The sequence below is a fragment of the Alosa sapidissima genome, chromosome 2 (assembly GCF_018492685.1).
Source record: "Alosa sapidissima isolate fAloSap1 chromosome 2, fAloSap1.pri, whole genome shotgun sequence".
Lineage (NCBI taxonomy): Eukaryota > Metazoa > Chordata > Actinopteri > Clupeiformes > Clupeidae > Alosa > Alosa sapidissima.
In genome coordinates this window covers 27,851,923-27,876,424 of record NC_055958.1, presented here as the reverse complement: position 1 = coordinate 27,876,424, position 24,502 = coordinate 27,851,923, and the positions used below count along the sequence as shown (strand labels likewise).

General features: G+C 45.0%; 1 protein-coding gene across 1 annotated transcript in view; it reads left to right on the top strand.

The window, feature by feature from the left end:
• LOC121696640 (low-density lipoprotein receptor-related protein 1B-like) overlaps positions 1-24,502 on the top strand; it is a 329,232-nt gene that overhangs the window by 222,084 nt on the left and 82,646 nt on the right. Inside the window, 8 exon segments of the mRNA XM_042077841.1 lie at positions 2,743-2,877; positions 3,154-3,283; positions 4,429-4,555; positions 5,039-5,190; positions 6,031-6,155; positions 7,450-7,821; positions 14,799-14,988; positions 21,660-21,864. Coding sequence (XP_041933775.1) covers positions 2,743-2,877; positions 3,154-3,283; positions 4,429-4,555; positions 5,039-5,190; positions 6,031-6,155; positions 7,450-7,821; positions 14,799-14,988; positions 21,660-21,864 — 1,436 coding nt within the window.

Below are 24,502 nucleotides of genomic sequence, written 5' to 3'. Positions count from 1 at the left end.
TCTGTGTTGTGTTGTGTTGCGTTGCGTTAATTTATTTTCATTGGGCATGCCCTGCTGTGCCGTCCACATCTCTTCAGCACAGCAGCAGCAATGGCAACTCTTCGTTGAACTTTTAAGTGGTGTTCAATGGTGTTGCTAAGTAGGCCGAGTTAGGCCTATAGGCCTAAATCAACATTGAATTAGTTATTGGATGATATTAAAAAGAATTATTAATTAATTAATTATTAATTAATTATCGGAATTATTTGTGGTTGATCTGGAAATTTCAACCTGGTGATCAAAAAGTTTTGAATTTCATGTTGACCGCGACTTCAGAGCATTGTTACGTTGTGTCAGTGTAAAGTTAGCTAGCCTAGTCTAACCAAATATTTGTCTTACAAATCTAAACCACAGGCTCACGTTAATCTAATGGGCTTTGAGACATCTGTTTTGTCTTGTGACAAAGTCTCCTTGTTAAGTTGTTTCCAGTTTCATAGAAACTACAAAATCGTTCAAACGTTATTTAAAACAATGAATGAAGCGGGTCTTGCTGTCCATGAAAACAGCATCAAAAATGATGTTCAAATTTTCCCTCTAAAATAAACACATGTATTAGAATATATTGGAATATATCTAGGCTATATTATATGCGCATTATGTCAATGACGCGCATCACGTCATCTGGTTGGGGCAGCCGTGGCCTACTGGTTAGCACTTCGGACCTGTAACCGGAGGGTTGACGGTTCGAACCCCGACCAGTAGGCACAGCTGAAGTGCCCTTGAGCAAGGCACCTAACCCCTCACTGCTCCCCGAGCGCCGCTGTTGATGCAGGCAGCTCACTGCGCCGGGATTAGTGTGTGCTTCACCTCACTGTGTGTACACTGTGTGCTGTGTGTGTTTCACTAATTCACGGATTGGGATAAATGCAGAGACCAAATTTCCCTCACGGGATCAAAAGAGTATATATACTTTTGAAAAACTTTTGAATTAACTGAAAGAAGATAAATATTTTTTGTTAGTTTTGGAAGTTTATTTTTACGTAGCCTACAATGGCCAGTTCCGACAAAGCCGAAATTACTCCTTTTGAAACAATGAGTGCAGGCCGCGCGTTTGTATGGTTATATTGCTTGACAGGGGGGGATCCCAAGCAGCTTTCAGCCTTAAGGCTACTTTGAGAACATTTCCTAATTCACCCGACACTAATATTCAAAATGTTGAAAACTATTTTGGCATAGCCTATAAGCAGTTTAATTAAATGTAATGTTAGTTGTAAACAAACGGGCTACTTGCGCTCGTGCCTTAGATATAGGCCTATTAACTGACCGCCCGATTCACATTGGCTGGGGGGCAGGGGGGGCCATCAGACATTTGTGCCCAGGGGTCTAGTATGAATTGTTAATCCGGCCCTGCCCCCAACAAATCACACCTTTCCACCTCTGTGACAGCTTAAAAGAAGTCGAGAGAAGTCCTAACTCACAGACCTATTCACAAACTGCTTTTTGTGGCATTTCGCCATGTTTTGAAATCCTATGCGGCTACAGGAGCTTCCAATCGTGAGGAAGCAATTTTGCATTGTAGGCATAACTAACATGCAATAACGCCACCAACAACAACCAAAACTAGGTTACTCATTGTCAACATGTAAATTAAATGTAACGTTATTGTGAATCAAATTAAAATGTTCTCCTCTTGGCAAACGTAGGCATAGGCATAGTAACAGATTCATTTAATAATGTTACAATTGCAATCATCCATAGCAACAAAGACTCACTCTAAGAGTAGGTCTAAGACTCACATTCTAAGAGTAGGTCTGAAAGGCTTTGTGAATAACTTAATAAGAGAAACTCCTAGCTAAAATATTTTATTGCTATTTAGGAGTACTCCTAGTGGTAAGATAAAAGGCTTTGTGAATATGGCCCCTGGTGTCTAACCCAATGCATAGCCCATTTACACAAAATAATGGTCGAATATTACTGATGATATTTCATTGTTATTTAAGAACATGCAGTGCGTGTAGGGCACCAAAAACATCTTGCTCGTAAAAAATCATCATTGTGGTGGATCTGTTATTTAGCCTACTTACTGTAGGCTGTGCAAACCACAGGCCTTTATTTTGGGCAAGCCTGTATTCGAGGCAGACCTTTATTTACATGTAATAAGGCTTCTGTTGAAGAATTTTATATAAAGCCATGTGCTGACAGTAATCCTCCTGCCCCCGCTACCACAGCTGTGTGAGCGCGTCCCTGGATAGTGTAGCATGCTCACGCGTTATGTCTCCTTCTTGCAAACTTAACCTATAGCGCAACCATTTATGTCTTCATAAAATAACAACTTGCCAGATATGCCTTCATAGCTTTGGGCTTCATTCAGCATTTTGTTCTGTAATTCACTCTCCCATTACTCATGCTGTGTAATGCATTTGTAGCCCAAATAAGCTGCCAGGCGAGCAGACTAATTTAGCCAGTCTTACACTAGAAGGCAACTTTCAGTATGACCACTTTATGAATGCTTTGCTATCCACAACACATATTCCTATGTTAGTAACCTACCTGCTACTGAAATAAAACGGTTGTGTTTATTGATATAGCACCATTAACCATAGACATTGTGGTTCACAAGTACTTTACGGAGCATAGCCTGAGATGCAGTGTGTACGGATATCTCCCTGTTAACTGACTGTTAGCTAACAATCAGTTAACTAGTAGTATGTAGCACTGTTACTGTAGCTGTTAGTTGACTGAAGTATGTCTTTGTGCCCCCAGCCAATGACACGATCTACTGGACGGACATGGGGATGAATCGCATCTCGCGGGCCAAGCGAGATCAGACGTGGAAAGAAGACATCATCACAACGGGCATCAGCCGAGTGGAGGGCATCGCCGTCGACTGGATCGCTGGTGGGTTAAGTCTGGCAGGTGCCGTGTTTCACAACTGGAGTTTTGGGTGGCACAGTCTTTCCAAAAATCATCCCAAAACACTTCTCTCCCCACCCCTTTTTCAAGTTTTTCAAGTCTGATTTGTTTTTGAAGACATAGTAGCATCCTGCTTCATTTCCTAGTGGAATTATGAGAATATTATTTATGTCATTCTGACTTATTCTATAACGGTGTTCTTATGGGTTATGTGTTGTGAATGGCCTTGAGGTTACTCCCTTATTTTCATTTTCTTACCAGGAAACATCTACTGGACGGACCATGGCCTCAATCTGATTGAGATTGCCCGCCTGAATGGTCTGTACCGCTCGGTGGTGATCTCCGAGGGTCTCGACCAACCCCGAGCTATCGCCGTGCACCCACAGAGAGGGTAGGTATGAGTGCATAGGGAGCACAGATGCACTAAAAACCAACATACAGTAAAAGGGCAGCAATCCAGAGGCTATTGCAAAGGCAAAGCTTGCAAAAGTAGAACACATAGAATGGAATTGCAGGGTTCAGTCTGAAATAAAAAAAAAATCTAGCAAACGTGTTGGGTAAAACTGCAGGAATAGTCCAGTTGAGGTTAGCTACCACAATGACATCCTCTCATTCTCATTCCAAATCTGGGCCCTAATGTCATTCATGGCCAATAAACAAATTCGGGCTCTGAGTGAAATGTCCAACACATTAAATAAATGATGCACTCTGTGGCAGCATCATCATGACTCATCCTTATTCGCTCCTACGATCTTGCCCATGGAATTAAATTAGCAAATGGATTTTGAAATTATTAAATTACTTATAGTTCATTTTTTCTTGTTGCATGAATTTACTCGCTTGCCATCAACAAAATGAGGGCCCATTTAGTAATCTGAGCCTAAGCAGGCCCTTAAGGTGTTTATCGGTCATGATGACACTGAGATGTGTTCCTGTCCAGCCCTACGTCCTTCAGCCTCTACACACACAAGCTCCAGCCACGTTGAGAGGAAGAGACATTTTGTTTATCTGTCTCTGTTTCTGTTTCCTCCCCTCGTACGCTAGACACACTCACACTTGTTTACAGCCTGAGCTGAAAAGGACGAGATGCTACTGGCTTATGCATGCCTTCCTGTTTGTTTATTTGTTTGTTTATTTCTTTCTTTATTTTCCTTTTTTATTATCCCGCCCATCTGATAGCAGAGCTCCCGCAATAACAGTGTATCAGGCCAGACTATCTGTACCCTGCGACTAAAATAACGAATCGACCCGCCCGCCATTTTTTGCTGAAGAGAATGCGAGATGAGAGGAAGTTTTGTGGAGGACCAGTGCAGCCACCCTTTTCATTGGTCTGATGAGATATGGCTGGGTGTCAAGTTAATGGGTGGAGGCTTCGGCTGGAGATGGGTGGAGTGGGGCTGCCGACTGAGAGTTAGTGTTGTGCAGGAAGTAGACTGGAAACAGATAGAAATGCTCACCTACCACGTCACCTGAGAAAGTCAGACTTCATAGTGTGTCTAGTAGGTTGAGGTGAGATGTCCCATTTTTGGTTCTCAGGTACCTGTTCTGGACGGAGTGGGGCAAGAACCCGTGCATCGGCAGGGCCCGTCTGGATGGTTCCGATCAAGTCACCATGGTCACAACTGGCATAGGTTGGCCCAACGGGATCTCCATCGACTTTGAGGTACAGCTTTCATTCCTTGGTTCATTTCTTTGTTTCATTTTTCCTCTATTACCCATCCATCCATTCATCCATCCATCCATCCATGCATCCATCCATCCATCCATCCATCCATCCATCAATCCATTCATTCATCCATTCATTCATTCATCTATTCATTCACTCCCACATCCAGTTTTTGTGTTTATATCTACCTTCAAATCTGTGTCCACCATTATCTGTTCCTGCTGCTCTCACTCTCTCTCTCTCTCTCTCTCTCTCTCTCTCTCTCTCTCTCTCTCTCTCTCTCTCTCTCTCTCTCTCTCTCTCTCTCTCTCTCTCTCTCTCTCTCTCTCTCTCTCGCTCTCTCTCTCTGATGCTCACTGATCTCCTCACCCCTGGAGTGACTCCTCTCCTCCATCCGTTCACTGATAAAATGGAATGTGTGATGACGCCTTCCCCTCCCTTTCTGTTCTGACGTTGTGCATCTCTCTAATTGCCTTCCAGGAAAACCGATTATACTGGTGCGATGCCCGCACAGACAAGATCGAGCGCATCGACCTTGAGACCGGCGAGAGCCGCGAGGTCGTGCTGTCCGCCGCTAACGTGGACCTGTTCTCCGTGGCCGTCTTCGGAGCCTACCTCTACTGGTCCGACAGGTGAGTCGCCCGGTCTGTTCATGATCACAGCAAGACACGTGGTTGGGAATTTTGATATTCCGCAAAAAACAGATGCTCCAAAGCCTCAGAGAGAAGCAGCTGGAGCAATGCTGGAGTCCCACAAACCCCCGGTGCTCTCAGATGGGGAAAAAAAATATATACTCTGGAAAAAATAGTGGAGGACTTTAAAGCTTGTTTGACCGTCTTGGTCTGAATTGACTAAACATGGATTAAACCTTGGTCAAATTGCCTCCTCTTCTGCCCCTGGTCATTGATTTTGAAAGGAATACTGGCTTGCATAAAGCCCGCCCTGTGATGCCAAGGGGCTTAGAGCGCTCAGTGTTGTTGGGGCATAGAGGGAGGGGGGGGGCAAGGTCGGCCCTGGTGCCCCTCAGTGCGGCCTGGCACCCACGGGGCTCTTGGCATCTGTCTCCTGAGGCTCCCCGCCTCTGTTATTATGCTAATTTCACATCCCGTCCCTGGGTGACACTGCCAAGGTCAAAGCCTGTTCCCTTGCACTTGGGAGGCGGCAGCTGCCTTACATATGTAAATGAATCCCCAGGGAGCTTAAGCGTGTGTGTGTGTGTGTGTGTGTGTGTGTGTGTGTGTGTGTGTGTGTGTGTGTGTGCGTGCGAGTTTGTGATTGTGTGAGTGTGATTGTGTGTGTGTGTGTGTGTGTGTTTTCATTTTAATTAGATAAGTGCCATTGATCACCTTTTGACGTTTGACTTCCTCTCTTCACCCCCCACTCACACCTCCACTCCCTCACCCCCTCACGCCCCCCAACCCCCCCCCCCCCCCCCCCCCGCACCCACACACACACACCCTGCCCATCTCCAGAGCCCATGCCAACGGCTCCATCCGCAGAGGAGCCAAGCGCGATGCCTCAGACGTGGTCACCATGAGGAGTGGCCTGGGAGTCAACCTGAAGGACGTCAAAGTCTTTAGTCGAGGCCGGGAGAAAGGTTGAGGTTTTAACTTAATGATCTTATTGATTTCCTTGTCTTCCTGTGCTTGTTGTGTGTGTGTGTGTGTGTGTGTGTGTGTGTGTGTTTGTGTACATTTATATGTTTCTGTGTGTGCGTGCTGGCATATGCATGATTGTGTATCTGAACACCTTGAGTGAACATTCCCTTTGCTAACCTAAGCTGTTATGTAGATTTTGTTTCTCTCTTTTGTAAATGACTGACATGGCATAGCGAAAAGACATAAAAAAAACACCAGGCATTTTCTCCCACATAATAAATATTAATGCCCCAGTCATGCCGGCTTTGTGTCTCACGGACACCCTACTCATTAGCGCGTCCCTTCCGATAGCCACACTTTTCACTATTGTCAGACATGTTTATGGTCATTTGTTGGGAAATCGCAGTTGCGGAGATAGTTTTCCTCAAGCACTTATCTTTGTCCTTGAGCCGTGAGCTTCAACATGCTAGTTAGCCACACCAGTTCTGGGCCAGGCTGTAAGGGGAGCCACTTAGGTAGGGCTCGGCACAGGAGATGCAGTGCATGTTTGGATGAGGAATGATGCCACGGTCGGTGTATCTGGGGTCTGGTGTATTCGGTACAAGTGTTTTTTTGTTTTTTTTTGGGGGGGGGGGGGTTTCAGAAGAAGTGATTTTTTGTTGGTTGTTTTGGTGGGGGTGTCGGGGGAGATTAGCAGAAGAACAGAAGGGATCAGAACGGACTTAGCCGCAAGCATATATAAAAAGTGTTCTTGCTGCAATGCACCTCTTTATCAAGTAAATATAACCTCCCTGAATGCAACAGCAATTTTCTTTCATCAGTGCATAGTGAAACTTTTAGTTTGTTTTGTTTTTGTTATAAGATCAAACGATAGCCTCAGGAGTTCAACACGAAGCACACAAAAATTCACCTCATACAAAAGTAGTAACTCTGCCAATTGATAAACTGATATATTATAGTTAACTGATTGTACAAAACAATTTCATTTTAAAATGCTGCTTGGGAGAATTTGCTTTCTGAAATGTCTGCCTCTGATTGCTCAGATCCTAGATGACCTTTCTACAATATTTTTTTATTTATTTTTTCTATCCAATATTTCCCTGCTGATTTCTCTAGTTGTTTCAATTCTTGCCTACTCTCTTATTATTTCACTGTGATCAGAAGCAAATAATTTGTTTTGATATGAAACAGATAGGGGTGGGGGTAGGGAGAGGCTTGAAATGTACTGTTAACTGTCATTTACTCTTGGTTCTCCCTTTGATGTTTTTGGATCCTTCCTCTTTTGTCGCGCAGGAACTAACCCGTGCGCCCGTAGCAACGGTGGCTGCCAGCAGCTCTGTTTCCACCTGGGCAGTGGACGACGCACCTGTGCGTGTGCCCACGGCTACCTGGCGGAAGACGGCTTCGCCTGCCAGCGATACGAGGGCTACCTGCTCTACTCGGAGCGCACCATCCTGAAGAGCATCCACTTGTCGGACGAGAGTGACCTCAACTCGCCCGTGCAGCCCTTCGAGAACCAGGCCTACTTCAAGAACGTCATCGCCCTGGCACTGGACTATAGGCAGGAGACCGCCGGCAGCAACCGCATCTTCTTCAGTGACATCCACTACGGAAACATCCAAATGGTCAACGACGACTGGACAGGAAGGAGAATCATTGTTGAAAGTGAGTGTTTTGTTTTGTGTGTTTGTGTTTGCAAGCATATGTGCTAATGTGTGTGTATGTGTGTGTGTGTGTGTGTGTGTGTGTGTGTGTGTGTGTGTATGTTTGTGTGTGTATGTTTGTGTGTGTATGTTTGTGTGTGTTTGTGTTTGCAAGCGTATGTGCTAATGTGTGTCTGTGTGTGTGTGTGTGTGTGTGTGTGTGTGTGTGTGTTTGCAATATGTGCTAGTGTGTGTGTGTGTCTGTGTGTGTGCACCCTTATCTGTGTCCATGTGTTTGTGTATGCATGCTTCAGTGTCTTAATCTACGTGTAAACACAGTGACTAAATGGATGACCACTCAAGTCAACTCAGAGTCTCTCCCTCATGTTGGCCCATTGAGAATAGTGACCCACATTCCCTCTGAAACAACCCCTAGCACAATCCATTTCTGTCTCTTCGGCCGCCGTCTCTGAAAAGCCATTTGTAGCCGGCCTTAAGTGCCACAGCACTTGATGTATTGGCGGGTCCGCGCCACATGCTACATCTAGTAAGAACACTATAATGGCTGCCTCTATTTTTCTTTGCCTAAATGGGACCAATTTAACTGTCAAAAAGGATGTTTAAGGTATTGTATCTTTCCCCCCCCCCCCCCCAACCCCTCGTTTTCGTCCAGCGGCTCAGTTATTGATGGATTAAAATTGCTTGACTCATTTCCACCGGGGGTGGAGGGTTTCACGAAACAGCAGCAGCAAGTGGGGACGAGTGGCAGGCTTGCATTTTAAGATCCTGACTGTCAGTGTTGTTGCGAGTCGTTGGCCTGTGCGCTTATTGATGTCCTAGTGGTATTCGTACTGTTACGGCAATCGTCTGGGGTGGCAATCGATGCCGAGGCCTGAACGGAGAGTGTATTGAAATTGTTGTGTTGAGGCGGAGAGGGAAGAGGGGTGGGGTTAACGAGCTCTGATTAATAGCCAATGATATATTATGCTAATTGGAGTGCATCGACTCGACTCGAGCTGCTGCAAAGTGGTGTCGCCTAAATATGACTTAAGTGCATGTTTATCAGAAATGCAGTCTGGGGTTCTGGCGGACAGAGCCCCCCGAGACATTGATTTCTGTTGCAGCTTGTGTTGTGTTCCTCGGCTTTTGGACTGGGGTTCCTGTTTCTGTCGCCAATACAGTGGCTTTGGCCTTTAATATGGATTAGCTGTGTTAGATGGGCCAGAAAACCTTGTGTTCTACACGGTTAGAGTTCCCCTCAGCTCTGTAAAGGGTTCCTGGAGTCAAATTCTCTCTCTCTCTCTCTCTCTCTCTCTCTCTCTCTCTCTCTCTCTCTCTCTCTCTCTCTCTCTCTCTCTCTTACTCTCTCTCTGTCTACCGATCTGTCTTGCATCTGTCCATCTTTATTTCTCTTTCTCAGGCACACAGGTGCTAGCAGGCAGCTCTTTGGCTAAGCCTCTCCCAGACTGCCTCAGCTGAATGCTGAAAGCACCGGGTCTCTGCGGAGCCTTTCTGTGTGGCTTTTCTGTGCCTGATATTGGCCTTGTTTCTCCACCCCCGTGGAACAGTGGTACACGTGGTTGGCGCTAATGGACAAAAGCACCTGGTGGGATACTGTGCAATACAGGCACTCATTCAGCTGGCAGGCAGACTGATGTAATATCCCTGGAATTTCATTCACATGCCAGCCAAGATGTTTTATTGCATCCCTTTGTGTGTGTGTGTGTGTGTGTGTGTGTGTGTGTGTGTGTGTGTGTGTGTGTGTGTGAGAGTGTTTGAGAGAGAGAGCGTGAGTGTGTGTGTGTGTGTGTGTGTGTGTGAGAGCATGTGTGTGTGTGTGTGTGTGTGTGTGTGTGAGAGCATGTGTGTGTGTGTGCTCAGGTCTGAGTGACAGACTAATGGCTTCTCCCCTCTGGTGGTGACATGAGAGGATCCTATCTGCATCATCTGAGTGGGAGACAGTGGTATGAGCTGAGAGCTCCTAGCTGCATCATCTGAGTGGGAGACAGTGGTATGAGCTGAGAGCTCCTAGGCAGATAGCACAGAGGGGACTGGACTGAGGCCAGCTAATGGAGCCTCTCTTTGAGAGTCCTCCACCCCGCACCACACCGCTACACCACACACCACACCGCTACACCACCACACCGCTACACCACCACACCGCTACACAGGGGCAGCCGTGGCCTACTGGTTAGGACTTCGGGCTTGTAACCGAAGGGTTACCGATTCGATCCCCGACCCAATAGGAAAAATGTGGGCGGGGGAAGTGGTTGAGCACTGCTCTCCCATGCTCACATCCACGGCTGAAGTGCCCTTGAGCACCTAACCCCTCACTGCTCCCCGAGCCCCGCTGTTGCAGGCAGCTCACTGCTCCGGGTTAGTGTGTGCTTCACCTCACTGTGTTTACACTGTGTGCTGAGTGTATTTCACTAATTCACGGATTGGGATAAATGCAGAGACCAAATTTCCCTCACGGGATCAAAAGAGTATATACTGTGTATACTTACTTACTTATACACCACACACCGCACCGTTCCGCACCGCTACACCACACCATTCCGGTCCGCACCGCAACACCACGCACCTCAACACCACACACCGCACCGTTCCGCACCGCACCGCAACACCACACACCGCACCATTCCGCACCGCACCGCACCGCAACACCACACACCGCACCATTCCGCACCACACCGCAACACCACGCACTGCACCATTCCGCACCGCACCGCTACACCACACACCGCACCGCAACACCACGCAATGCACCATTCCGCACCGCACCGCAACACCACGCACCGCACCATTCCGCACTGCACCGCACCGCACCTTTACTTCCCAGCCAGGGATGAAAGCCCACGGCCAATGCTTCACCTTCACACACCAGACAATCTATTATTTCTGGTCTCTCTCTCTCTCTCTCTCTCTCTATCTCTCTCTCTCTTCCTCTCTCTTCTCTCTCTCTCTCACACACACACATCTCATTCTCCTCATTCTCAGTCCTTCTCTGTCCAGGAATTTGTCGATATTCGGTGCTTTGCTGACATCCAGATTTGTCTGTCTTTGCCACTGTCTGATATTCTACATTAAACTTTTACATTGTCCAGCTATCCTTGACTCTCTCTTTCTCTCTTTACACACACACACACACACACACTCATCTCTTCTCTCTCTCTATCTTACTGTATGATCTCTCTCTTTATCCCCCTTCCTGTACTCTTTACTTCCCCACCTGACTTTCTTTTGCCCTATAACCCCCCCCCCCCCCCCCCCCCACACACACACACACACACACACACACATTCATGCATACCTCTCACTCCCCGCATGCCTTCTCTTCAACTCCTCCTACTTTTCCTCCTCCTCTATCACTCTTCACACACACACACACGCACACACACATGCACACACACACACACACACGCACACACACATGCACACACACACACACACACACACACGCACACACACACACACACACACACACACACACACAGACACACACACACACACACACGCACACACACACACACACACACTGCACTTCTCCTTCACTTTCTCTCCCTCCACCGCCGCCACAGTCAGCCTCTGCATCCTGTCACTGATAGAGGGTGAAGATGTTAATCATCCCTATTTCCCTAATTAAGCCTGACTCCTTCATTAATTACTCCTTCCGCTCGCCAACCGTTTTCCCAAGAAAAAAAAAGAATAGATGGAGAAAAAAAAAGAAAGCTGTCAGACCACCTTTTACATTGCGTTCAGTTAATTAGTGATTGGTCGCTTTAGACAGTTTCCCTCGCACTTAAAGGTGCACTCACAGACCGTTTGATGGCAGATTGGCTGATGTCGACCGTACTTTACACCGACGTGCTCCTGAGTGCCATTTAGCGCCACCTGTCACAGCAGGCTGCCTCAGACACTGCCTGAGCAAAAATGCCATCACCACCTACAGTGTGTATGTGTGTGTGTGTGTGTGTGTGTCTGTGTCTGTGTCTGTGTCTGTGTCTGTGTCTGTGTCTGTGTCTGTGTGTGTGTGTGTGTGTGTGTGTGTGTGTGTGTGCATGGGGGGTGCTGGGAGGGCAGTAGGCTCGGTCCACTGATAACACAGCATGGTATAGAGATGAGGGCGGCAAAAGAGGCACAAGCATGTGCAAGGGTGAGGTCTCGCACTTCCACACACAAATCTGGAGTAGGTCTAAAGAGCAGAGCCCCAAAAAAACAAGATTATGCACATTATGTGCCATTTCATTAACCTTTTTTCCACCCTTAACAGAGAACGGGTAACTGACTTTCAGCAACTGGCTTTCGAAAAGGTCACACGTCCAGTTTGATTAACACCTGCAGATAGCTGCGCCGTATGTCTCAGTGGTGTCAGTGGTGTCTCTCTTACTCTCTCTCTCTCTCCACCTCCATATCTCTCTCTCCCTCTTGCTTCCTCTCTCTCTCTATGTCTGTCTCTCTTTCTCTCACACTCCCTCTTCCTTCATCTACCTCTCTCTCTCTCTCTCTCTCACTCTCTCCATCTCTCTCTCCATCTCGCTTCCTCTTTCTCTATGTCACCATGCAGTCATGCAGTGACCACAGATGCGTTGGTCTCTTGGCAGCCATGATTTCTTGTATCTGCCTGTCTCAATTGACAGCCTGTGGTCACTGAGCCTGTATTTGGTTAGGATTTGCCTCTGCTTTGTATCTTTGACAGTGTAAAGATACTCTGCTAATTCGTAATCTCTTTTTAGGTTGAGGTAGCATTCTAATTTAGATTGTGATTTGGTTTGGTTGCTCCAATGTTCCAGATATGTTTTCTTATGTTGTTTCATGATTTGAGAAATTTGGATTTGATTTTGGAAAGCAGTGTTGGTCTGAGAATTGTGGGTTAGTTTATTAATAGACTTCAGAACCAACTGGCAAAGGGGACTGGTTTTAGGGCTGACCTCTTGGGTTTTGTATGCTTGAAATTATATGGTGTTCTCATCACTAGAATTTAGGTGGATCCAGAATTGTAAAGATCTTTTTTGTATATTTAATGCCAATGGGAATCTGCCAAATTCTGCCCTGCATGCATTTGTGGGTGTTTTTCTTTGGACTTTGGACTGCTGAGTGGACCCCATACCTCGCATCCATATAATGCAATTGACATTATTACACTGTCGAATATTTTGCACCAGATTTTAATTGGGATTTGTATTTTAAGGAAATTTCTTTTGATGCCATAGAGAGCTCTACGAGCTTTTATCTTTTAGCACATTCACTGCAAGGTCAAAGCTTCCTGAGGCACTGAGTTTCAGGCCTAGATAATCATAAGATAAAGAATGCTCTAGAGCGGTGTTTCCTAGAGTGAAAAGGTGTCTGCCTGCCTTCTTGCTTTCTTTTGGAATATTACAGTCTTTGTTTTGTCTAAATTGACTGTCAGGGCCCGATTCTGACAGAATTGCTCTAGCAGATCTAGGTGCTGCTGTAGTCCTTGTTCTGAGGGTGAGAGCAGCACCAGTAAAACTAGATATACCGCATAGCGGTACAAAATATGACCGCCGCTCAGTCCTGTACATCCGTTCTGCGAAAATAAATCTAATCTAACTAATCAATTTGTCTCCATCTTTTACTCCATCCCCCACTCTTGAAACTTTTGTGTATGCTTGTTTGGCATGCCTGTGTGTGTGTGTGCGGCTGCACAGAAAGTAGCCTACTGGCGCTGAAAAGGTGAATAGATTGTAGAATAGCCATAGAAGTTGTAGCATTGTAAAACCTTTAAAATCTCTAAACAATCACAACTAGGGCAGTTCATCACAGTTCATCCATTGCACCTGGATTGATGAAAGGTCACTTACACCTGTAGGCGACATTGTATTTGGGAAAAGCAAAAGGTATCAGCATAATGTTATATTTTTATTTATTTATTTATTTATTTATAAACAAAAACATCTCTGTCAGTTCCATGCCATTTTCAACAGCTATCAAAAACAAAGGTCATTTTTGAACGGATGGATTTTTTGTGAATGTTTCTTCTTCTACATAAGATTTTAGTCATCTTTAGTTCATGTGATACTGTATTGTCAATGCACAAATGCAAATGACTGACATGTCCAAATAGGCCTTGATGAAATGCGTCGCTAGACTGTTCATAAACATTTTAACGGGCCAAAGTTGAAGAGCTGTTGTCCGTTATTGTTCGTGCAAATATAGGCCGATTCGTGTTCCCTTGCATTGTGTAACTGAGGTCCGGCCGGAGCCTTCTCTTGAGCCCGGCCGGGTTCCTCTTCGCACCGCGCCTCCGAGGCTATGCAACCGTGCTACGATCGCATGCCACTGACAACACTGAACAAGCCACAGACGCACTCCCGGTGTTCAGGCTTGGTGACTCCGGACGTGGATGCCCCACCTTGAGTGGGTCGGCCTGGGTTAAACCCGCCGCCGCTGTGTCTGGCGAACCACATTGCGGAAGGGCACAAACTCCCAGTGGGTTCTCCATACCCTGGAGCACGGGTACGAGCTACAGTACGCCCGCCCGTGCTCCGCCTATCTTCACGGGCATCAGGCAGACAAGGGTCTCGCCCATGCGCTCCACAGGGAGATCCGGGAGCTAGCGGCCAAGCAGGCCATACGCCCGGTGCCGCGGGACCAGTGAATGGAGGGGGTGTACAGTCAGTATTTTTTAGTTCCCAAGGATGGCCATTCTGGACCTCCGGCCACTGAACGCATATTTATCAAAGATTCCGTTGGCTGCCATTTCTTCTTCTCTCTCTTTCTCTCTCACTCCCTCTTCCTCCATCTCTCTCTCTCTCTCTATCTGGTGTGGGTGGCTTATTTTACAGTATGGGGGTGGGGGTGCTATATGAGGGTGGGAATAGGCAAGTACATTTGTACATTTTTAAGATATGACGTAGTGTGCTGAATTATGGTCTGTATGTTGCACGGCCTATGTGTCTTGAGTGTGAGGCTTATAACACTGGGTTTTTTTTTAGAGATTAAGCCTCTCTCTCTCTCTCTCTCTCTTTCTCTCAGACGTGGGGTCAGTGGAGGGCCTGGCCTACCACCGCGCCTGGGACACCCTCTACTGGACCAGCTCCACCACCTCCAGCATCAGCAGGCACGGTGTCGACCAGAGCCGCAACGGGGCCTTCAACCGAGAAGCCGTCGTCACCATGTCCGAGGACGACCATCCGCACATGCTCGCGCTGGACGAGTGTCAGAAGTAAGGCCGTCCACCTGCCCTGCAATGAACTGTCCACTCAGTCACCCCATAGTGCACTGCATAATGACTATCAACCACAGAGTGGACATCAGAGGCCCGGTCTGATCCACTTTCTGCACCATAACTTTAATGGAGCCATTTCATCATTAAGCTCTATTAGTTCTGGGCTGTGCTGATATAATACTTAGAGGCCGCCATTTTACTCACGGGACGCTGAGTGAAAATATACACGCTATTACCACTTAAGTTAGCAGGCCAATTAAACTGTGATAGCAGTGCTCTCAGCAAGCTTTTCCACAGGGTCAGCACTTGTTGATGAAGAGGCAGTGTTCCACTCTCTGTCAACAGCCTCGGTGTAGTCAGCATTGCCAAGTGATACAGTAAGTCATAATTTGTCTGTCTGTGGCAACACTGTGGTGAGAATGACATAAAGAGATCTGCATAGGCATTTAAAATGCACTCCATTTTACATAGCAGTTTTGCACGTATGGGTGCGTTTAAAGGACTTCATTTGGTATCTTACCTGTGCTACACATCTACCTATTGCCGAGGCGGCTGTAGAGTAACTTGGTGTTCAGATTGGTCTTCCTCAGTGACGTTTTGATATAGAGCCTGAGTGTTCCACTGATGTTACCTCTCTCTCCTGAGCTACTGCTGTTGTCATAGGGACAGTCTATCAGCAAGGAATCATATATGACCTGATCTAACAAAATGAGTCACAAGTCGCATATACTAATTCTGAGATACAGCCTGATTACTTCAAAAACCACTGAAAATATTGATTTGTCTTTTTTGGTGTTATATGAAAGAAGAGATATTCCAAATTATTTTCCCTAAGTTTCATAGTCAAGACAAGAACCTAAAGTTACAAAAATGTAAATTCAAGTGGGCAAATCTTACCTGTACCTGCCTGTAACCTGTAACTTCAAATGTGATTTTCAATTGGATAAAGATGGTGGGAGGCCATAATTCAAAATGCTGTAGCTTGACGATTACTTTTATATGACTTGTTTGATATGACTTTGATATTGTTTTAAAGCTTACTGTGTCCTCTGTTAATTGATACCAAAATCTCAATTTTGGGCCACTGTGACTCATTTTGCCAGATCAGGTCACATTTGTGCTCACCGTATCAGCCACTTCTATCCAAATGGTCACTGCATGAACTTATGGGCAGTATGGACATACTGTATATGCTCATTATATATGTACCGGTATACATATATAATCAACATATACAGTTGGTGTCACAGTTGGTGTTGGTGTCACAACATTTTACTTTTATTTTTCTATTACCTAGCAACTACCTCCACCAGTTGTGCTGCAAAAAAAAAAAAAAATGAAATAGGAAAGATCTTTTTTTAAACAGATGTTAGTTCAAACTATAATCCATCTGTTTTTTCCGCTAACATGGAAATGTTTGTGTGGGCAAGAGAAGCGATCGCTTGAACCATTAGAGGACTAAATGGCTGGGGTAACAGAGCTGAGAGCGAGAGAGAAGGCCTACACTCCCCCAGGGCTTTCACCTGTTTCATATGCACCCATTTAACAGCACTCTTAGTCTGCATTTGTTATTCATGACATGACCATTTTAACTAACACACACACACACACACACACACACACACACACACAGACGTCATACACTAAACAGCATTTGTAAAGTGGAGTGCTGTGGCGGAGCCGTGTTGTTCTGATACTGTAGAGATGTGGGTCGATCCTGACGTGATCCCTGTTGTGAAACAGTTTAGAATGTCGATGTGAAGTAGGCGAGGTGAAAAGTGCAGTCTGTAACAGGATAAAGTATTCCCTTTCAACTTCACCTCAACCTTCACTCCACAAATACATCTATGTGTCAGGAGCATGGCGCATTGGGTGTGTGTTTTGCGTGTGTGTTTGTGTGTGTGTGTGTGTGTGTGTGTGTGTGTCAGATACCGAGGGTGAATTTATTTTCTGCAAAACGTGCTTTATTCCCCAGCTGCGCTGGAGAGTTTGGAAGAGTTTCTAATTGGTTTGACCTCCGCTGGCGAAGAGGTCGTAGACTTCAAAGCAGCAGGCAGCAGAGTGTTCTCACAGTAGGGGCCACACAGTAGATAAAATGGCCGTGTAACATGAAAGCGCGTTGAATTTACAAACTTTAAATCAACAAACACGCCAAAATGACTGTGAAGCAAAGGAGGGGAGGGAGAGAAACAATTACTATGCGGGGATGGCAGTGACCCTGAGTTCAGTGAATAAATTAAACTCGCAACCTCGCAGAAAATATCCTTAGTTGGTAATTTGGCATGTTGTCAAATGTACTGTAGTTGGCTGTTAATTAGAACTTAACCTGCAATGATTAATTGGGCTTGGTGTCACAGCATTTTACTTATTTTTCTGTCAGACCATTAAAGACTTTAAAAGAAAGTGCTGCTTTCAATTACAGTGAATGCATAAACATGCCAAAAAATGTACCTAATTATTTATTTTAGCTTCTTTTCACTTTCATTTATTTGCCATTGTGAAATAGTCAGTTTTTGTGTTGCTTTCCTAATGGGTTATGACACTGCAGGTGTTGGAAGAGTCCAGCATGCGCTGTCGATACGATAAGTAATTGGGAAAGGTCAGTGTTCGAATTATACCGTGAGCTTCGGGGGGTACAGCTATTTCGACTGGAGACGTCACTCTCCATTTTTATATACAGTAGGCTTACACACATGATTTCACACTTGTGGTTCACAGTCAATTTTCCTTCGAAATATAGGTCATATGACCGTGGCTGGCTGGCCGACAAGTTAAAAGAAACTACTGTAATCATACTATCAAGCACAATATACCTTACACGTTATGGGAAGGGTTGAATTTGGGTAAACACTGTTTGAAGGTGCGCCCCGTGCGTAAAATTGTGCGCAACAGTCAAAAAATATTTTTTGGTATAGCAGTGCAATGCAAACCTGGAAATGCATAGACCAATAGCACAGAAATGGCAAACATACTACTTAAATTTAAGAACCAGAAGTTTACCTAGCCTAATACATGGCCTTTGATTCGTTTTTCTTGGATAGCCTAAGCCTACCAAACATCAAGCAAATTAAAAATGACTTGTTCACGGTTGGAAAAAAATATCTTCACGTTGTTTAGCCTAGGCATTTTCATATAATGTAGCCTAGTGCATTGTTCGCCTGGTGTTATATCACAAAACGTTTGTGCAGCAATATGCTTTTAAGAAAGGCTGATCTCTTAATGACAATGAGAAAAGACATTTCAGGCCCAATTGATTATTATATGTTCACGTAGCGTTTCAAACAAACTGCAGGTAAAGTTGCAATTATGGGCATTTACTTGGGGGCAGCCGTGGCCTACTGGTTAGCACTCTGGACTTGTAACCGGAGGGTTGCCGGTTCGAGCCCCGACCAGTGGGCCGCAGCTGAAGTGCCCTTGAGCAAGGCACCTAACCCCTCGCTGCTCCCCGAGCGCCGCCGTTGAAGCAGGCACCTCACTGCGCCAGGATTAGTGTGTGTTTCACCTCACTGTGTGTTCACTGTGTGCTGAGTGTGTTTCACTAATTCACCGATTGGGTTAAATGCAGAGACCAAATTTCCCTCACGGGATCAAAAAAGTATATATACTTATACTTACTTAAAAAAGGTTGAGAACCATCTACATTCGAAATCCCTCAATATTAGTGCAGATTCCCTCTTGTTAAGATATTAAGAATGCAATTGCACAAAATGATAAATCGCCTCATTAAACATCTCCCCGTGTCAGTATATCTCCTCCTATATGGAACTCCTCCTATGGCGTGTGATTGTAGGCCTGATTTTTAAGCTAAGCAGCAGCGATGGTCGTGGCCGCTGAGTGGAAGGGAGACCTCCGGTTAAACCATGATCTTGCTACTCAATGTTTTTCTAAGGTTGGCTATCACTATGTTACAATGGCAGTGAAATATTAGACAAATGTATGGTCAGTTGGCCACCGCTTGTTAACCCATATCAGGCGTTTGCAGCCTACACTGTACATTTGTTTTAATTCGTCAGTATTATATCATAGCAAATAACACAGTCTGAACGTACCAGAGAAATGGTACAGCCCGATGGGGATGAGGGTTTGAAAATCGTATTTCATTAGATAATACCCTGAATTGTTGGTATGTGATGGTAATACTGCATTTAATTACATGCATTATTGGATAACATTAGATTTTATTCATTTTTTTCAGTACCCCCCAAACTATTATTGTCATCCCTTTTGGGAGGGTCCAAGTCTCATTTAGGGGGTACGGACCCCCCCAATACCCCCCGTAATTCGAACCATGGGATAGGTGACCACTTGGTGAAGAAAAGCATCATTGACTTGGTTAGCTAGCTATTGCCCTAATTTTGTTTTCTACCAATTGTGTTGCTGTGCATGTGCCCTGGCTATTGTACATGGCAGACCCTTGTGAACAGAGGAGGCCTCTGAGGAGGGACCTATTTCTGTCACGCGGTGACGTCTCGGGCAGAAATTCAGGCCCAGTGTTGCTGAAGGTGTCATGATTTGCAAATCTCTTCGGAGATGTAAAACACGGAGCTTAGCTTGTGCCATCGGTTAACAGTCTCATCCTCCGCTGCTGGGACTGCCTCCATAATTGTTACGCGGCCCAGTCAGGCAAACCGGACATGACAGCAGCGGGTCATTTTGCATGCAGCATGACTTGTCATGACACATCAGCCTAACTGCCCCATGATGTCACAATGTTATGTCAGCACTGCGTTCAGTTAGGGACTTCAGCAAGCCATCGCCACCCCAAAATCTCATCCAGCTGACGTTGGATGTCACTTCCTGTTATGTGACCTAGGCTTGGGTACTGAACTATCCCACTGGAGTGTTATGTGGCAAGGACCATCTCTTTATCGTCAACAACAACACAATGTGATGCGTTGATCTACTGTAAATGAGTCCACTGTTTGCAAAACAGTGTTAAAACCTTCAAAGCAAACCGGGAAATCGTTATTGAATTCATCCTCTTGCATTTTTCTTTTTTTTTTCTGGCAGTTGAACAGACCCTGACTCATAATCATGTTAGTGCCTTGGGCAGTGTTAGCAATGAATATGTTCTGTGCATTTTGTATTGCTTATTGAGTTGTTTTCATCTGATAGTTTATCTGTTATCTGAGTAAAACAGCTTGAATTTAAAAAAAAAAACATTAAAAAAAGTGTAGTACATGCTAGTTGCTGTTTTCTAACCAACTCAAGAACTCCGCTGATGTAATTGGGATTTGACATGTCTTTGGAAGCTGGAGGGAGGATGGCAGATTGTTTTTTCTTTCCCATAGTCTATCAAACTCTAGGGTCATATACTGGAGCAAGGACCTCTCGTAATTAATAATTCACATTATCATCCACACATGACTTTTTTTTTAATTTGTTCTTTTCCAAAGTCAGTTTATTCCCATATCAACCTATTGTATAAATGTATTCATTCCCTTTAACATTTCACTCGTCATGATAGGCAATACAAATAGTATCTCAAGATGTCACAAACAGTGTGTTATGTTATTACAACACTGCTAGGGAGTAAAAAAAAAGATCTCCATCTCTGTCTTATTGACACTAATACTGGCGGATCACTGTAGAAGACAGGTCACAATGGTCAGATTAGATTCGTGATAACGCTTGGGGCCATAGCGTAATCATATAGTCTAGATGAGCTATGAATAATTCGGGTGTCTGTCAGGATTTATTTTCTCTGCAGATATGGTGGACCTTTAATGTTTCAATCTCTACCCTATTAAAGTCATCATCGTATCCTCGATTCAATTTCACAGATCGTATTTGCCTAGTCCTTCCTGAGGGGGTTTCAAGTGATCTTCAGGGACACATGTATGCAGAACGCATAATAATCCGTTGCTTTCAAAAGAATATTAAGGCTTTATGTTACAGAGCTTCTTCAATAATTGCTTCATACTGTGATTTGATACACTATTTACTGAATAACGCACACCTTCAAAGAAGAGCATACATATATATTTTGAGGAAGTTGATATTTCATTTGTATGATTAAAGTTACCCGATGTAGGATCCCCCTTTTCACCCATTTTCGACATACTCATTCAGCACTATTAGTGTACCCAATTAGTATTGGCATCAAAAAGGGTCATGGACCTGCCAGCAACAACAACACTACAAAGTGCAAACTGGACATGCCTCAGCAAGGCCAGATAGTCCATTCTCCTTATTGGAAGTCACTGTGGCATCCGCATGAGTATGAAGCCATTATATGAAGGTGAAAGAACTACATTGTGTTGCTCTAAGGACCCTCCACTTGGGGTTTGGCCTCAATCAAAAGTTTCAAAATAAAGTTTTATTTAGCTTCGTCCCCAGAATTATCTTTCTATGTGTGCATTTCAATCTACCTGCAGAGATGTGCAAGGAATTAAATGTAGTATGTATTCAGACTCACAAAAGGGTCCGTAGCATAGAAAAATAATAGAATTGATAAGATCATCTTGTAAAAATAATATTAAAAGTGAATCATACATGTATGATGCCTAAAGATATGTACAAAGATGATTCCATTCGGTAGTACCTCCCTAATATTCTCTTCCCTCAAATTTTGTTTGGATTGTACTAGATGTATAGAGTGATATTTGTGTTTCTCTCTCTCTCCCTCTCTCTCCCTCTCTCTCTCTCTATCTCTCTCTCTCCCTTAGCCTAATGTTTTGGACTAACTGGAACGAGCAGCGACCAAGCATCATGCGCTCAACGCTCGCCGGCAACAACATCAAGGTGATCGTCAGCCTGGACATCTTCACACCCAATGGCCTCACCATTGACCACAAAGCCGAGAAGCTCTACTTCTCCGACGGCAGCCTGGGCAAAATCGAGAGGTGTGAATACGACGGTTCAAACCGACAGGTGAGCAGGATGGTGTTCAATTACACCCCTTGGAACAGCTCCAGAACAGCTCTGCACAGAGGCAAGGAGCTTGGTGGAGATGTGTGAAAAGGGCTCGCTGTTTTGAGTGGATGAATACACTTCAGAGCTCTGCGGTGCGTTACCCAGTGGAGCAGCTTTTGAGGGGATCCCTCCAGCATTAACAAATCATTGTAGATAATAGGATGTGTGGGCACATGAGAAGGTGAACGCTTTAGTTCTAAATATTTGCTGAATGTTGCCAAGGGACCTCTATCTCTCTCTCTCTCTCTCTCTCTCTCTCTCTCTCTCTCTCTCTCTCTCTCTCTCTCTCTCTCTCTCTCTCTCTATCTACCTCTCTCTCTATCTCTCACTCTCTCGCTTTGTCTATTTTTAAACGGTTTCGGAGATGAAGCACTCTATCCTTCAGCAGAAGAGTATCTCTCTCTCTCTCTATCTCACAAACTCACAACAAAACAAAAGCTTCCACAGAAAAATCATCTATGTCTACTTTGTCTAAACAATGTTCTGAGTATTGGATTTGAAATTAATTTGCTGTGAGTTGAACATCTTAAATAGCTACTGGTAAAATGTGATCTGTTATTGGAAAGTGTTACTACAAGCGCTGAACTGCCCTGATGAGTGAGCTCTGTTTAGCTGGAGAATGTATAAAACTGCTGTGCACAATGCTACTGCACTTGACATTCTGTTAGTCCTGGGTCACTCAGCATATTGCCAAATAAGTGCCCCCATGTGCAATGACTATGCATTTGTTTCTACTCCAGTTGTCTTATTCAGTGCTAACGAACCGTGTGTTGTAATTAATGAGTTAAGATTGCATTGGTTTTAGTAAGGGGGGGAAATAATAAGTATAAAAATAAAACATTCATAGTTAATTATGTATTTTTTTTAAAAATGACTAGGCTAATTAGAAGAAAAAGGCAAAGGAAATCGGTAGTGAAATAATCGTAGACTATCTGTCCCAGTAGGGAATAGGCTCTGTTAGTAATATGTACTGCAGGGCATGAAACAGCTTAACAGCGTCTTATGCACTTATTTTGTGCACATTTTAGTACATTTCCCAAACCTTTCAGATCACTGTTAACAGTTTTATTTACAAAAAAGGAACGATTTAAAAGGCATTAGACTGTTGAAGGCCAGACTGCTGAAGCAAGTGCAACACTTATTTTTCAGGCACTAATCTTTTATTTAGGTTGTAATATTTCTAATGGAAGTCAGTACCCAAGTCAGTGACCCCTGCCTCCCTCTCACCAGAGGGTCAGACGCATCTCTTATGTGAAACATTGAGAAGAGCTGTCGTGGCGTAGCGTTCGCTCTCTCGCTCTCTCGTCCGCTCGCTGTCTCGCTTGCCCAGTGCCGGCGTGGTAATCCTCTCTTCTTTAGGATCCTCTCTCTGCTGGGGAATTCAATTTGTGCCTGACACGACCCTGGAGAATCGGGGGGGCCTCAGCCCAGCTCAATTAGTTCCACATGATCCACCTCGACCGCTTGGCCCCCTCACCACCCCTGACTCGCGTGCTGTGCCCTCGGCCTCCCACACGACCCCCCCCCCCCCCGCAGCGCACCCCCCCACACGCCGCGTCCTCTAATGAAGGCTTACTTTTGAGGCCCCTGCAGTGGCTGTGCTGTCAAGTGCCCAATTAAAAAATGGCAAATTTAGGGAGGGCTAACTGATTATCAACTCAGGCGGAGAGGCTCCCCTGTCCTTGCAGCGGGGATCTCCCCTCTCAAACATGCCTGACCAGGCTTCGAGGAGGTGACACATGACCGGAAGGCTTTTTGGAGGACTGGCCTCGTCCCACTGTTAGTGTTAGTCGGAGCTCAACATGACCGCTCTTGTCATAGAAATGTCATTGACCACGGGGGCCTTTTTCTGTTGGTTTTCTAACTGAATTTTCCTTTGTGTAGCGGTGTCCAGAGATAAATACATCAAACACTTTACTTTGACCTCAGATTCTGAAAGCTAATAAATAACTTGCTATTATCGGTACCCAACTACAAACATTAATCTTTCCTGATAACATCTTAATCTTGAATCTAAAACTATTTGTATTGTATTCCCAACTGCCATTACATTGTCTGCATATAGTTCATGAGCAAAACAAAGAAACGCAGAAATCATCAATCCGGTGTTAACATCTCAGGCATATTATGATATCAATCCCCTAAAATGAAATTCTGTAGCACTGACTCAGTCAAATCAGACAAGCACACCAAATTGAAGGCGTAATGCAAAGCGTCTTTCCAAAAATGTAATATCTAGTCAATATGCTCCGCCCGGAGCCATCTGGCAGTCAGCCTGTCTGGTTCCCTTCTGATCGGCAGTTGTTGTTTGTGCAAGCTGGGCTCTTTTCATCAACACCTGTCCTATTAATCTCCCTGTGGTGGCGAGCCTAACGCAATCACGCCTACAACCTGGGCAGCAATCGAGGAGTCTCTGGAACAAATCTGGTCCTGATCCTCGGCTGATCAATCTCCGCCAGGTTTCCAGTCACATCCATGGCAAGCTTGGGTGCAATCTGGGAAGGATGTCTCCTTTAATGGTCTCCACTGAAGAATCTGTGGAACGGGCCAGCACTTAAAGAGCCTCCAAGAAGACCTGGTGTGATGCATTAATGTG